We start from the raw sequence: 13,268 nt of genomic DNA on the forward strand, positions 1-13,268 counted from the left end.
GAGTCTGAAAATGAAAGCTGTAGTAAAATCACAAGGTCACGGGCGTGTGGGTGCGAGTGTGTGCTTTCAGGGCTCCTTTTCGCTTGCGCTTTGCAGGAACCTGTTCGTTCCTCCAGTCCCAGATGTTGGAAATCCATAAGTCAGGCAATGGAAATGAAGGCTGAGAGTGGCTGGGGTTCTCTGTGTGCTCCCCTGGCACCTGCCTAGGAATTCATGTGCTTTTTGTCACCATCACAGAGAATGGTGCGCTTTTATCTAGAAAAGGGAAGCTGGGACACTTGCATATTGATGTGATGGTGGCATCCAGGAAAAAAAGAGTTGTGCTATATGGCTTTGGCTGGGGACGTGGCTATCATCAATGAAAGGCATTTGTGATCCCTTGGGAGCATCTATTAGCTGTTTCTTTCTCCCTCTTTCCTTCTGATGGGTTCTTCAACAGCAGCTTTGCCCCTTGTGCAGCACAGACATTGAGTCCAAATAGGGACGTAATGTATCATTTCTAGGACTATCACCTGCGAGCCAAGCCATGAACAAACTCCTAGGAAAGCTGTCTGACTCCTCCTATGCTCCCACCAGCTCTGTTGGCATGAACAACTCCTAAGTCACTGCTGGGGAGCCACGTTGGTCAAAGCTTCCTTTCTACCAGGGTTTGCATCCAAGATACCTGAGCAGGTTGGACATACTCTCTATGTCCAGCATCCCTGAGTGCCAACACGGAGCAGCACAGTTCTAACCTGATGAAAGTTTGCTTGCTTCTCTCTCCCCCACTTTCATTACGGTTTTTGTAATCTGTTGGCTGTGAATGGCTCCTGAGACTTAAATATTCACTGTCCTGCAGCTGCCCAGGCTGCACCTCATCTTTGGTCCTGGCACTGCTGTACATGACATGGCACAAACTCTGGTTTACATCCTTGCTCTTGTGAGTCTCTACAGCACCTTAAATGATGTTGTACAGGCACAGCCACTTCTCTGCCTTTTGTAGTGTCCTGGTATGCTCAGGGCTTTCAGGGTTGCAGTTTTCTGGCGTTGCATCTAGGACAGAATTTGGATTTCTGCTGTGGCTTTGAGGGGATACAGTCCTGATGGCTCACTGGGGAAATGCCCCTGTTCTCCAGCACCCTAACAGAACTTAGATCCTGTCATAAAGCCCAGTGCCCTGCAAGATCCAAGCATCACTGGACGACCAACCAACAGGTTGGTCATAGACAGCACAAGTGATAGTGGCTCTCCTTGAGACTGGCACAGGGAACAACCTGGGGCTCTGTCCAAGCTCACAGTGCTGGGATCTGCATGTGCTCCCAGCTCCTGGACATCGATGCACACAGCTGAGCAAATCCTGGCTGCACCTGGGGCTGCTGCAGGCTGCTGTGCTCTTGATACTCTGGTGTCCACTATGGGCTGAGCTCCCTGACTGGGCTTTCCCTTGCCAAGGGTGTGAGTGGTATCTCTCCAGCTGTTTTCAGGAACCTTGGAGGAACTTGGTTTTTGCTGTTATCTCTATCCCTCTGGTGATTTTAACTGAAATTGGAAAGAGGGGGGAGCGATGTGAACAGACAGACAGACATGGAAACTGTGATTTCATGTGCCTGGCTTCCTAAGGAAACCTGGCTACAAATAGAAATGAGATTTGGTGCTGCAAAGAGCTCCTGAGGAGACAGAGAAGGCGGGGGAGTCTGAGGAGAAGGAAGGGGTGGTTAACCTCGTGTTTGAGATAGGTAAAGAAGGCCTGGCACACACCTGGGATTAGAATCCCTTGCCTGAGGTCTGGGGGTCTAAAAGCTGGCCATCTGCTCGGCACTAGCATCCAGCTCCCTCTAGAGTCAGCCGTGCCAGAGCTGTGTCTCTGGAAGTGGCTCTGCTGGGAGATGCTACCACCCTTCCCCAGCCAGGAGCAGTCACGCAGCTGATGGATGGAGCATGCCAGGGTGAGCCCCCAACCCAGCCCAACCTGCCCAGCTCCTGTCTAGTACCGTGCCTAAATTGCCCAGGTCAACAACCTGCATTTGCATCAGTCTTTCCCCACATCCATCCCCGTGGATGTCTCCACCTCTTCATCCCTGGATGGGCACAGGGAGCTGGGGATGGGGATTTATCTCTTCTCCCTTGAAGCTTTCTGTTCCTGCAGGGCCCAGGGGAGCATCCTGCTGCACAGAAGACCCACACGCAGCTACAAACCCAGTGCAAAAATAGTCCCAGAGGGAAGAGCGGACACAGGCACAGAGGAAAGCAACAGGCCTGTTAATTCCTCCCTTCTGGCCCCTTTGGAGCACCTCTGGGCAGATACTTCCTCCCCAGGCTGCCCAAGAGCCTCAGGCTTATTAGGGGTGTTTTATTCTCCCAGCACCCACAGGAGATGCTCTTCCCATTTTACACAGAGTCGCGGAGCACAGGGAGATGCAGGGCTGCCCTGACATCGGACAGGGAGTCTGCCAGCCAGGCAGCCTCAGGGCCAGCTCGTGGAGAACGGGCAGACTGTGCTTAAATCAGCAAGGGAGATGCACAGGCAGAGAGGAAGGCATCAGCAACCCAAGAGGAGTCACAGGAAAGAGCCTGATGCTGCTTGATAGAGACCAAAGGCAGGTGGTAAGGATAAAGAAATGGTCTGAAGACAGCAGCAAGTAGGAAGAGAGTCGTTTAAAAAGCAGACAAACAAACAAACAAAAAAAACCCTGGTCCCAGAGAAATGTGGCATTTCCCCCTTGCTTCTTGTTTCCTGGCATATTCCTTGCTGAGATCTTGAGTCGTGGGAGAAAGGGACAACTTGACACTTGGTCTCCATGCATAAAAAGCAAGACTGTAATCTCCATGACAAACTGTTCCAAGCTCATTCTCTGCAAGCTGCCCCCAAATTCATCCAATGTGGTTGAAATTTTATATCAGGGATGTTTTATTTTCTCTATTTATCTGTTTATTTTGGAAAGTTGCTGGGGAATTTGTGGGAGGAGATTGGATGTTTCATTGAAGAGATAGGATACTTGGAAAAATCAGTTGCAGACTGATAATTATTCTTACTTTTTAATGTCCTTTACAGAAACCAGGGTGGCCTGAAGTGTGTTTTACTTGATCGGCCTCATGGAGGGCTTGTGCCTCTGACTATATTTGGGAAGGTTTTGATGTTTTTTTGTACTGATGCAATCAGGATGCTGATGGCCTGGAAATCATTTTCCTGATGTGGAGATCTAGAGGGTCATGGGTAGGGGATGCCAGCAGGCTGTGCCTGTTTTGGAGTGGCAGAGCTGGGTGAAAGGGAGCAGGAGCCAGGCAGAGCCGGAGCAGGGAAGTGAGCCAAGGGTTTTCCAAGCAGTGTTTAAAGTGCTGTCACGCTATGCAGCCCTGAGCAGCAACACAGTCTTTGGACTTAGCAGCTCTCCTCCACGGTTTGGATGTACAGCCAGTGTGTTGGAAGGGTCCTTTTCCTGCTCTGATAGGTAAATCTCACAGCTGCCAGGAGCCCGGTTTTACCAAAGCTGTGCCGCGGGGTCAGCATCAAGATCGGAAGTGAAGCCAACAGAGCCTGTGGCTGTCCAGACAGATCTCCAAGCACCCTGTACCTCCTTGCAGGGCTGTTGGCATCCGCCTTGTGTCCCTTGGCTGCAAGAATCTTGCTGGACCTGTAATGGTCAGAGACCAGACAGTTTGGGGTTTTTTTCCTACAGCCCTGTCTTTTCTCAGTACAGGCTTTGCCCAAGCTGCCTGCTGTAAAGTAGGCTGCTGGTTTCAGTGAGGCACAGGTGTACAGGCTTGGGCACAGCCAGGCAGGGTCAGCAGCAGAGGAGAAGTTTACTGTTCCTTCAAAGATTGGGCCATGGCTGTAAATCCCGTGCGTGGAGGCAAGGTATGCAGTGCTTTCTCCTGGGAAGGCTGCTCACTGCTTGCAGTAAATTCTTCTTCTCCTGCAAGAGAAGCTGGGGAAGGGCTGCTGTAACGTGAGGACTTCAGATTTGACCTGGGGTAGGAGAGAGTGTGCCTTTTTGGGGCTTGCTGTCTTTTTCCCGGGGGCACTGGCAGGGGAGGGAGCAGCTGAGTTGCTTTGAGCTTGTGTTTCTCCGGCTTGCAGGCTGGCTGTGCCTTGCAGTGACCACTGGCTGCTTCTTTGCCAGTTTTTGGCCCCTCTGTCTTTCTCCAGCCTGTGACACCAGCAAAGGGTGGCTTGAGCGGTCTTCCCTGTCTCTTCCTAGTGCACTCTCACTAGGAAAAGGTCCTCTCTTGTCTGGCTCTGGCTGTAGGATGGGAAAAGACTCTTGGGGAATCCCCGTGGTGTTGCAACACACCCCTGGTTGTGTTCCCACATCGTGTTGAAAAGCAGCCGCTCTCGTGTGAAGAGCAAACTTTCTACTGGTCCCCAGCAAGCGACCAGGCACCCCGTGGGGAGAGGGTGCTGCTCCAAGCTGCTGCACGGTGGTGACACAGCTGTGGGGACACCTTGTCCCATCCCAGCTGGCAGTGAATCCGCAGTGATGATGTTCATTATGAAGCCGGTGTCGCAGTGGGGTGGGCACCGTTGGGTAGCACCGGGGGTGGCTGTGATGGTGTGAACACTGCTGTGTTACAGCTGCTCTGTACAGGTTTTCTGTGGGATGCTGGGAAAAAAAATTCCACATGGGAAGCCTCTCAATCTTTTCTTTGTGTGGCCACTCATTCCTCGTGAGCCCAGGCCATTTCCTTCCTTGCCCAGTCCTTCTGTAATTAAAGTGTCTGGACCAGCAGAGTTTTTTCAGTGCTCTTAAAAATAATGGTGCTTCTAGTGTGGTGCAAATGGTCATAGACCTGTGTGTGATACAAAGCTTCAGGAAAATAACAGAGGGAGGGTCTTACAGTGGATATTTCTAGGCTGAAGTGCCTTGATGGAGACAGGACTTTTGGGAAGCTGCTGCAAAGAAAAAGCTGTGCTTTGTTTAAATGCAGAGCAGCTTTCAGGCTCGCTTTGCATGCAACAACCAGTCAGCCTGAAGGATCGATGCTGCCAGGGAAAGATCAGAGCAGAGTCTGAAAGGCTGTTTCCTCCCCATCTGGCAGCTCCTGAGCTGGGGGGCAGGAGCATGAGCTGGCAGCAGGAGCTCTCTCCTACCAATTCGTAAAACATAGAGCTCCCATGTCCAGCAGGGAGGCAAATACCTCTGCAGCCCTCCCAACCCTGCTGTGGGCAACAACTGCCCTCCTGGTGTTTCACAACACCAAGGGGTGGAATAAAGGCTGGACTGACGGCCCTTGGCTGAGAACTCCATCTAAACTGAGGTTGTTGTGCAGCCTTTCACAGGGTTTCCTCCCTGACTCTGCAAAAACACCTGCTGGCACCCCTGTGGAGCTTGTCTGAAAAGGGAAAGGGGCTCAGTGCCACTTCAGGAGAACCCAGGCTGGGCTCTGTCTCTCCTGGTTCGTTTTAGCTCTCCCTTAGAGCTCTCCAGCAGCACCAGGACAGTTCCCCTCCTGCAGTGGTAGAAAGGTCTCAGGGTGCTGTCCCTGGGCATCAAGGTGGTGTTTATGGGCAGGGCTGTGCTGGCCCGAGACAGCACTTTGGGGTTTTTCACCACACATGTATGGCCAGCACCGAGCCTGAGAGCAGCCTGTGCCCCTCTCCAGTGCTGCCATGATCCCTCTGGCCCCAGAGGCACTGGGGCAGTGCCACCAAGGCCACGAGCACCGTGGCAGGCAGGGTTTGCTGGAGCTGCCGGCCTGGCACTGTGCATCAGCTGCTGCACACGCTTTTATTGCTGATGGCCAGGATGGGAAATGCAATTGAGGCACCTTAATGAAAAGCTAACAAAGTTCAGTTTGGAGGGAGGACTGCTCCTCAGGTAGCCTTGCTTTTCTGGGAATATTCCTATGCTATGCCACAGTGTGCTGACCATGAGCTGAGACTGTAGGCAAATGCAGAGTAAGAGGGTCTCTGGGGACCAAGCTGTTTATTTTGGATTGTACAAATAGAGAAATGCTGATGATTTAATAGCAGGTGCTTCTCAGAGATATTTTGAGTGTCGGGCTCTGGCTGCATGTATGTAACTAGCATGTTGTGGCCAAGCATTTTCTAGCTCTTCGTAATTCCTGAGCCTCACTGTGACTTGGTTTAAGTAGGAAAGCTGGTCATGGTGTGTGAATCTTGCTTGATGACTACACTACAAAATGCTGGAGAAAGTACAACAAGAGTTGGGGGATGCTGCTGCTGCTCAGAGGAGGCACATTGACATGGCTGGTGGGTGTCCCTTCCAAAGCTCCAGCCATTTCTTATACCTCTCCAGAAAAGCTCCACATTTCTTACCTCCTGACATCTGAGGGAAAAATATTGTTTGTACATGGAGTGCTGGTTGGGAATGCCAGAAATATGGATTGCTCAGATGCAAGCCTCTAGGCCTTTTTTCTCCCTGTAGTATGGGACTCGATTTCAAACAAACAAACAAACAAACAAATAAACCCAACCAAAACCCAGTTTATATTAGAATGTTTGAAAGGGGAAAAACCTGGTAAATAAAGTTCAAATTACTTATTAATTTGATTTCATGGGTGTCTTTTTTTCTGAATGAGACTTCCAGTACCCAAATCCTTTTAAGGCTGGAGAGTTGGTCCAAAGTGTGATGGGACTCTCCTATTCTTCATGACCTAAATCAGTGACCCAAAGCATAATTTTTTTTCTAGAACCATCTGTTTTCTCTTCTTGCCAAGGGGATTTCACAATGCCTGATTGCTCTGAATAATTTTACATGTGCAGGAATATGACTTGCCACAGGGAGAAGAATTAACTGAACAAGGACAGGTGGATGTTCTTGAGTTTTCTGAAGAAACTACTACCCTTCAGAAGGAGAGGGTGAAGAACCATGCATCTGAGTAGTATTTTATGCCCACAATGAATTTTTTTAAGCCTACATATTTAAAAAGGAAACAAAACTACACTTAGGAACTATCTTGGATAAACAGAGTAGGTACCAAGTCAGCCTGTGTTTTGACAGCCCCTTTATCAAATGTGTCCATGACTTGGTTTGGAGCAGTGTGAAACACAGGAGTACAGATGTTGGGTGACTAATTCATGCTTCAGCTAAATTTCAGTGACCGTGAATGCACATCTGTTTCAGCTTAGCCAGCCACTGAACGGCCTGCAAAAAGGTGCTCCTCTTTACAAACATCATGCTTGCATTTTTTTCACTTTGGGCTTGTAAGTGGTACAGATCACATTTGGGGAAGCAGAAGGTACCCAGGGGCTATGATCAGGGGGGCAGTGAGTCTGGTAGTAAGACCTTTTTTGTAGCATTAGCAGGAATCCCAAGGCAAACAACTTTATTTTAAATCTGTCTTCCTAGAAGACACTTGCTTTTTCTTACTCAGTTTATCTGTTCTTATCACCCAGCTCTCTGATTTGCTCACTTCCTCCACTATGTATCTTTTTCTTTTCTTAATTACAATACCAGGGAGTGGAGGGGGTTGGAGGCAGACCAACAGTTCCTGGTGAGAAAATGCCATTTATATAAAGCTGTCTTGATAAATTCTCAGTATTATTCTTCCAGACCAATAATCCTACTGCAGCATCCATAAATAAAAGCAAACGGAGGAGGGGGCTTTGATCCACCGGTACAACCTCTCTTTGTGGAGTAGATCCCATAACGTGGGTGAGGGATGGTACCCATTGCTTCCTCCAGCCAGTTGTTCCCTTGCACACAGCCCTGTCCCTGCATGATATGCCCCTGCCCTAACAAGGATTTAAAGCCTGTCATGGCTGAGCTTCAGTTGGTTTTTTTCTTTCAGGGGTGTGGGGCTTTTATGAGCAAAATCAGCTCAGCTTTTTGTATTTCCCAGTGAAGTCGAGGTATTGACGTGCTCATTTTCCTCTCTTCATAGAAACATTTTTAAGTACCATCTGATTAAATTAACTTGGATTGGAGAAGCGTGGTACAGCAAAGGCTCTCCTTGAGAAAAAAATACAGCTTTAATAACTAGGGATCTGGCTTTTATTGGCTAGCAAATTTGAGAATGTAACACTGAGCATGCTCAGGGGTTTTTTTTCACTGAGCATCTCTTTGTACTTAAAGGCATCTGTTCTGTCTGTTTATGCACTGTTAACTAACTGCAAACCTCTTTAACAGCTCCTCCGCATTGCTGGAAAATCCTGAGGCAGGACAAGGGCAAGTTCGGCTGTCACGCCTGATGACTGATGTTGTAAATGGAGTGAGAAAGGCCCTGGAAGGGGAAGCCGTCAAAGCTGACCTAGTGGGAAAAGAGCACAGGGACATGCTTCCTCTAGAAGCATGCCAAGAGAGCCAGGCTTCGATGCATATGGGGCTCCTTCCAGTTTTGGGAAGGTGCAAAGTGATGCACTGTGGAAGGAATGGCTCCAAAATCATTAATTACAGGCTGCCCTTCTGGTGCACCTTATGACCAAGTTACTGTTAAGAGTAAGGTTTTGCCAGGGCTCACTTTGTGCGGATTTCTGATGTGGATTAGATGCTTGGGAGGACTGTGAGCAAGGAAAGGCTGTGAAACACGTAGCCTACAGTGATTTAAAATGGCAAGTATAAAAATATTTTTTAAACTTCATGAGGGGATAGCAGATTTCCCTGTCCTCTCCTGCTCTTACCCTGAATTCCAGTGAGTGAGTGCACTGTAATTTTGAAATGGGAAACACTTCTGCCAGCTGTGAAGCAGAATGATGGGCGTTAATTAGATTAGAGGAACAAGAAAATGCAATTGAACAAATAGGTTTTCAACAAAGAGAAAGAAACATCATGGTAGCTAAAGGGGGCAGGTGCTAGCTTACTGGTACCATCTGAATCCATCCTGATTCAGATGACTGAACTAGAGGATTTCTACATGGAAAACATCACCAATCATAACAAAATGGGCTCATCAGCTGGATCTTCTTGAGTAACAGGATTACTCGATCATATCTTTGGAGAGGAACATCTGTTCTCTCTGGTTTACCTCACTTAATGCATCTTTGCTTTTTGCCTCTTCAGGTTGAGGATGTTTGGGACCTGCCTGGTGGAAGTGGCCATGTCACGGGTAACTCATGCACGCACCTTCCCAGTGAGCTTCCCTCTGCTGAGCCTTGTCCTGGTGCTGCTCTTCCATGCAGGGGGCACACACGCGGAAAGCCCCAGTGAACTGCCCGCGAACGACACCGAGGAGTGCGCTGGCTCCTACATCTGCAAAAAGGGTGTGATTTTACCAATATGGGAACCCCAGGACCCCTCGTTTGGGGACAAAATCGCCCGGGCAACGGTGTATTTTGTAGCAATGGTGTACATGTTCCTGGGAGTATCCATCATAGCTGACCGCTTCATGTCCTCCATCGAAGTCATTACGTCCCAAGAGCGGGAAATAACCATCAAGAAGCCCAATGGCGAGACCAGCAAAACCACTGTGAGGATCTGGAACGAGACTGTTTCCAACCTCACGCTGATGGCCTTGGGCTCGTCTGCTCCGGAGATCCTCCTGTCTGTTATTGAGGTGTGCGGCCATGGCTTCACGGCGGGGGACTTGGGGCCAAGCACAATCGTGGGGAGTGCTGCCTTTAACATGTTTGTCATCATTGCAATCTGTGTGTACGTGGTGCCAGATGGAGAGATAAGGAAGATCAAGCACTTGCGAGTGTTTTTTGTCACAGCAGCCTGGAGCATCTTTGCCTACACTTGGCTTTACATTATTTTATCTGTGTCTTCTCCTGGGATTGTGGAGGTTTGGGAAGGTTTGCTCACCTTCTTCTTCTTCCCCATCTGTGTGGTGTTTGCCTGGATAGCTGACAGGAGGCTGTTATTTTACAAGTACGTCTACAAGAAATACCGAGCTGGCAAGCAGAGAGGGATGATCATCGAGCATGAGGGTGACCGGCCCTCTTCCAAGGCTGACATCGAGATGGATGGAAAGGTTGCTAATTCTCATGTGGAGAACTTTTTGGATGGGACACTAGTGTTGGAGGTGGACGAGAAAGACCAGGATGACGAGGAAGCCAGGAGGGAAATGGCTCGGATCCTGAAGGAGCTGAAACAAAAGCACCCAGACAAGGAAGTTGAACAGCTCATAGAGTTGGCCAACTACCAGGTCCTGAGCCAGCAGCAGAAGAGCAGGGCTTTTTACCGCATCCAGGCCACTCGGCTCATGACCGGCGCGGGCAACATCCTGAAGAGACATGCTGCAGACCAGGCCCGCAAAGCCGTCAGCATGCACGAGGTCAACAGCGAGGTGACCGAAAATGATCCCGTCAGCAAACTCTACTTTGAGCAGGGCACCTACCAGTGCTTGGAGAACTGTGGCACCGTGGCCCTGACCATCGTCCGCCGGGGAGGAGACCTGACCAACACAGTGTATGTCGACTTCCGGACAGAGGACGGGACGGCCAATGCTGGCTCTGACTACGAGTTCACTGAAGGGACAGTGGTCTTCAAGCCTGGAGAGACCCAGAAGGAAATCCGTGTTGGCATAATCGATGATGACATATTTGAGGAGGATGAGAACTTCCTGGTCCATCTCAGCAACGTCCGAGTGAGCACCGAGGCCTCAGATGAGGGTGTTCTTGAGGCCAGTCGTGTCTCAACACTCGCCTGCTTGGGATCACCATCTACTGCCACCGTCACCATTTTTGACGATGACCATGCCGGCATCTTCACCTTCGAGGAGCCAGTAACACACATCAGTGAAAGTGTAGGAACCATGGAAGTGAAAGTGTTGCGAACCTCTGGAGCACGAGGAAATGTTATTGTGCCCTACAAAACCATTGAAGGCACGGCCAAAGGTGGAGGAGAGGACTTTGAAGACACCTGCGGGGAGCTGGAGTTCCAGAATGATGAGATAGTGTAAGTCAAGGTTTTATTTGTTTCTTACAGTCTCTGTTTCTCCTGAGACGAAATGCAGTTAGCTCCCAGAGCTGCACTGGAGGTGTTTGGGTGCCAATGTATTGCAATAAGCCATGAATGGCCTTAGGTGCTTTGGGGAGCCTGAAACGCTGCGTCCCTGCCTTGCCAGCAGACTGGTGAGCGATGTCTGGTCAGAGGCACTCCAGCCTTCCAGCAGCAGGGAGGTGGAACTGATCTAGGAGCCGTACTCATGCACTGAGCAGGTCTCTACAGCCTCAGCTCTGCAGTGGAGCAGAGAACAAAACCCAAGTGGCTGTGACCACACAGGCATGAGGGCGTGTCCTGCAAAGGCCTTAACTGAATGTGTGAATTGTGGTACCTGCTTCCTCTTTCCTGTTGGGGCTCAGATCAGCCGGTACTGGGTCACTTGTGATGCTCTGCTCAGGGCTTTGGTGAAGGTTGCTTCACCTCCTCCTGTTCTAAAGGTTGCACGCCTGAGTCACTGCCCAATACACGTCTTGAAAAAGTGTTGTCGTGCAGGGAAGCCTCATGGTTAGGATGCAACTGCAGCCACATTCATTCGCTGCTTGCAAGTAAAAAATGAGGCTGAAAGCTGTTGGAGGCTCCTGAGTGTTGCTCTTTGGATGGTGGAGAAGTTATTAGTGCTGTAGCCTTATTACATTATGTGGAGAACATAAATTTGCTCAGTAAATCGTGGTAGAAAACATCTATCCTTGGGTATGTCATGAAGACATTTCCTTGCCCAGCTGGTGCTCTGGGAGGAGTAAGGGTTGGGAGCTGTGTTGTTCCAGCCTGAGGCTCTTCCTACAGTGAATTCTGTGTTTGCAGCCAACAGGCACTAAGTTCTGTAGCACAAAAACACTGCAGAGAACTGAAAGAAGTAACTGATAAAGGGCACTGCTGTATCAAGGGAGAGCTAAGTTTCGGCTTGGGTGTTATATATTGTACTACTGGTCTCCTAGGAGCTGAGACAAACCATGGCGAGTGCCCAGAGTGGCCCTTGTGTTCTGTCTGTCACCTGGATCTGCTGCGTGTGCACAGGGAGAATGAAACTTCTTCATAAAACTTCTTGAAGTAGATGGGGTGGGGAAGGTGATTTTGTAGCTCTCAGGCAGGATTTATACCAGTTGGGATTTTGACTTCCCAGGAAAAACTGAGCAAAAACTTCACAGCTCTAGCAATCTGGAGGCCACAACATGCATGTTGCTCACACAACGCTCAAGAGCACATGGTTCCTGACTCCTGAATGATAGATGTTATAGAGAGGAATGCAGTTATTTGAATTTTTTTTTTATCATTTGGGGAGAAGCAGGGAGTTTCCTGCAGAGATGCAATGAACTAGGCTATAAGGATATCTCCCAAAGGCTCTTTGCTTTTTATCCAGGTCACTCAGCACTAGCAAAACTGGGCTAGTGGCAGTTAGACTTTGACGTTTGTTCCCAGCTCCCATGGGATGTGACATGTTTACATGGCAGGCCAAACACAGGGCCACAGGCTCTGGAGCGGTGTTCAGAAGGGCTTGGATTACCCCTTGTCTTGGATCCATCACTGGCCAGGATCTCTGTGCTGTCCTTCATCCAAGACCGGTGTCTGTGCTGCCTCTTGGTGCTCAGGCTGTGAGGAGGCGAGGTGTTGTCGCTGGCACTGCTGTGCCTGCTGCCTCTGGTGGTGGCCTTCCTTCCTCTGAGCTGTTCACGGCTGACTTTTGCCAACAGCCCAGTAACCAAGGGGTGTGCTGGAAGCAGGCTGGCCACATCCTGTGGGATCTGTGCTGCTGTGCCCTCACCAGGGCTGCAAGCCTCCTCCTTCCTCTTCTTACCGGCTGCCAGAATGTGCACAGCAAGCAAGAAACAGGGGAAAGCAGCTTCCTTAGAAACCTGAGCGTGCTTTTTCTGTGCAGATGCCATTGTATCTCTATTGTCTTTAAACTGTCTCTCCCAGGAATCGCAGTGAGTGATGGTACCTCAGAAGTGTCCACAGCCTGGCACAGATGAGGGTCTGGGGCATGGATGTAAGGAGGTGGTGACTGCAGGGACAGATGTTGACCAAGGGGCTTTCTCATGTCAGCTAGGAGAGGACATGCACAGAATGAAACTGATGTACTATTCCAATCTATTCATGTGCCTGAAAGGCAGTAGGCATTAATCTAAAACTTAGCTGCTACAGACCATGTTCAGCATGGTACAATCTGACTGGCAGAAGATTTCCTGCAGGTCCGTGTTTTGCCTGGGCACAAGTTTGGAACAACGCTGCAGTGCAGAGGCAGAGTGATCCCAATGCTGAGCTGCTGCTGACAGGCATCCCCCCTTGGAAGAATTTGCTCCAGTAAAGAAGATATACTAGCACAATATGTGGAATATGGAGCTAAAGACTTTTTGCTCTGTCATTGCTTGATAGTGCTGTACTTCAGCTAAGCCACAGTTATGTAGAATGGTGCAATTCCGTAGCACACTGGATTCAATAAAGTTCTAA

General features: G+C 49.5%; 1 protein-coding gene across 10 annotated transcripts in view; it reads left to right on the forward strand.

Moving 5' to 3' along the window:
• Positions 1-13,268, forward strand: part of SLC8A1 (solute carrier family 8 member A1) — a 132,020-nt gene that overhangs the window by 17,387 nt on the left and 101,365 nt on the right. For all 10 annotated transcript variants that reach the window (XM_010411036.3, XM_039568483.1, XM_039568487.1 and 7 more), the window contains one exon: positions 8,940-10,775. In XM_010411036.3, the coding sequence (XP_010409338.1) occupies positions 8,947-10,775 (1,829 nt within the window). In that variant the 5' untranslated portion in view covers positions 8,940-8,946. The remainder of the gene's footprint in view (positions 1-8,939; positions 10,776-13,268) is intronic.

This window comes from Corvus cornix, chromosome 3 (assembly GCF_000738735.6).
Source record: "Corvus cornix cornix isolate S_Up_H32 chromosome 3, ASM73873v5, whole genome shotgun sequence".
In the NCBI taxonomy this organism is placed as follows: domain Eukaryota; kingdom Metazoa; phylum Chordata; class Aves; order Passeriformes; family Corvidae; genus Corvus; species Corvus cornix.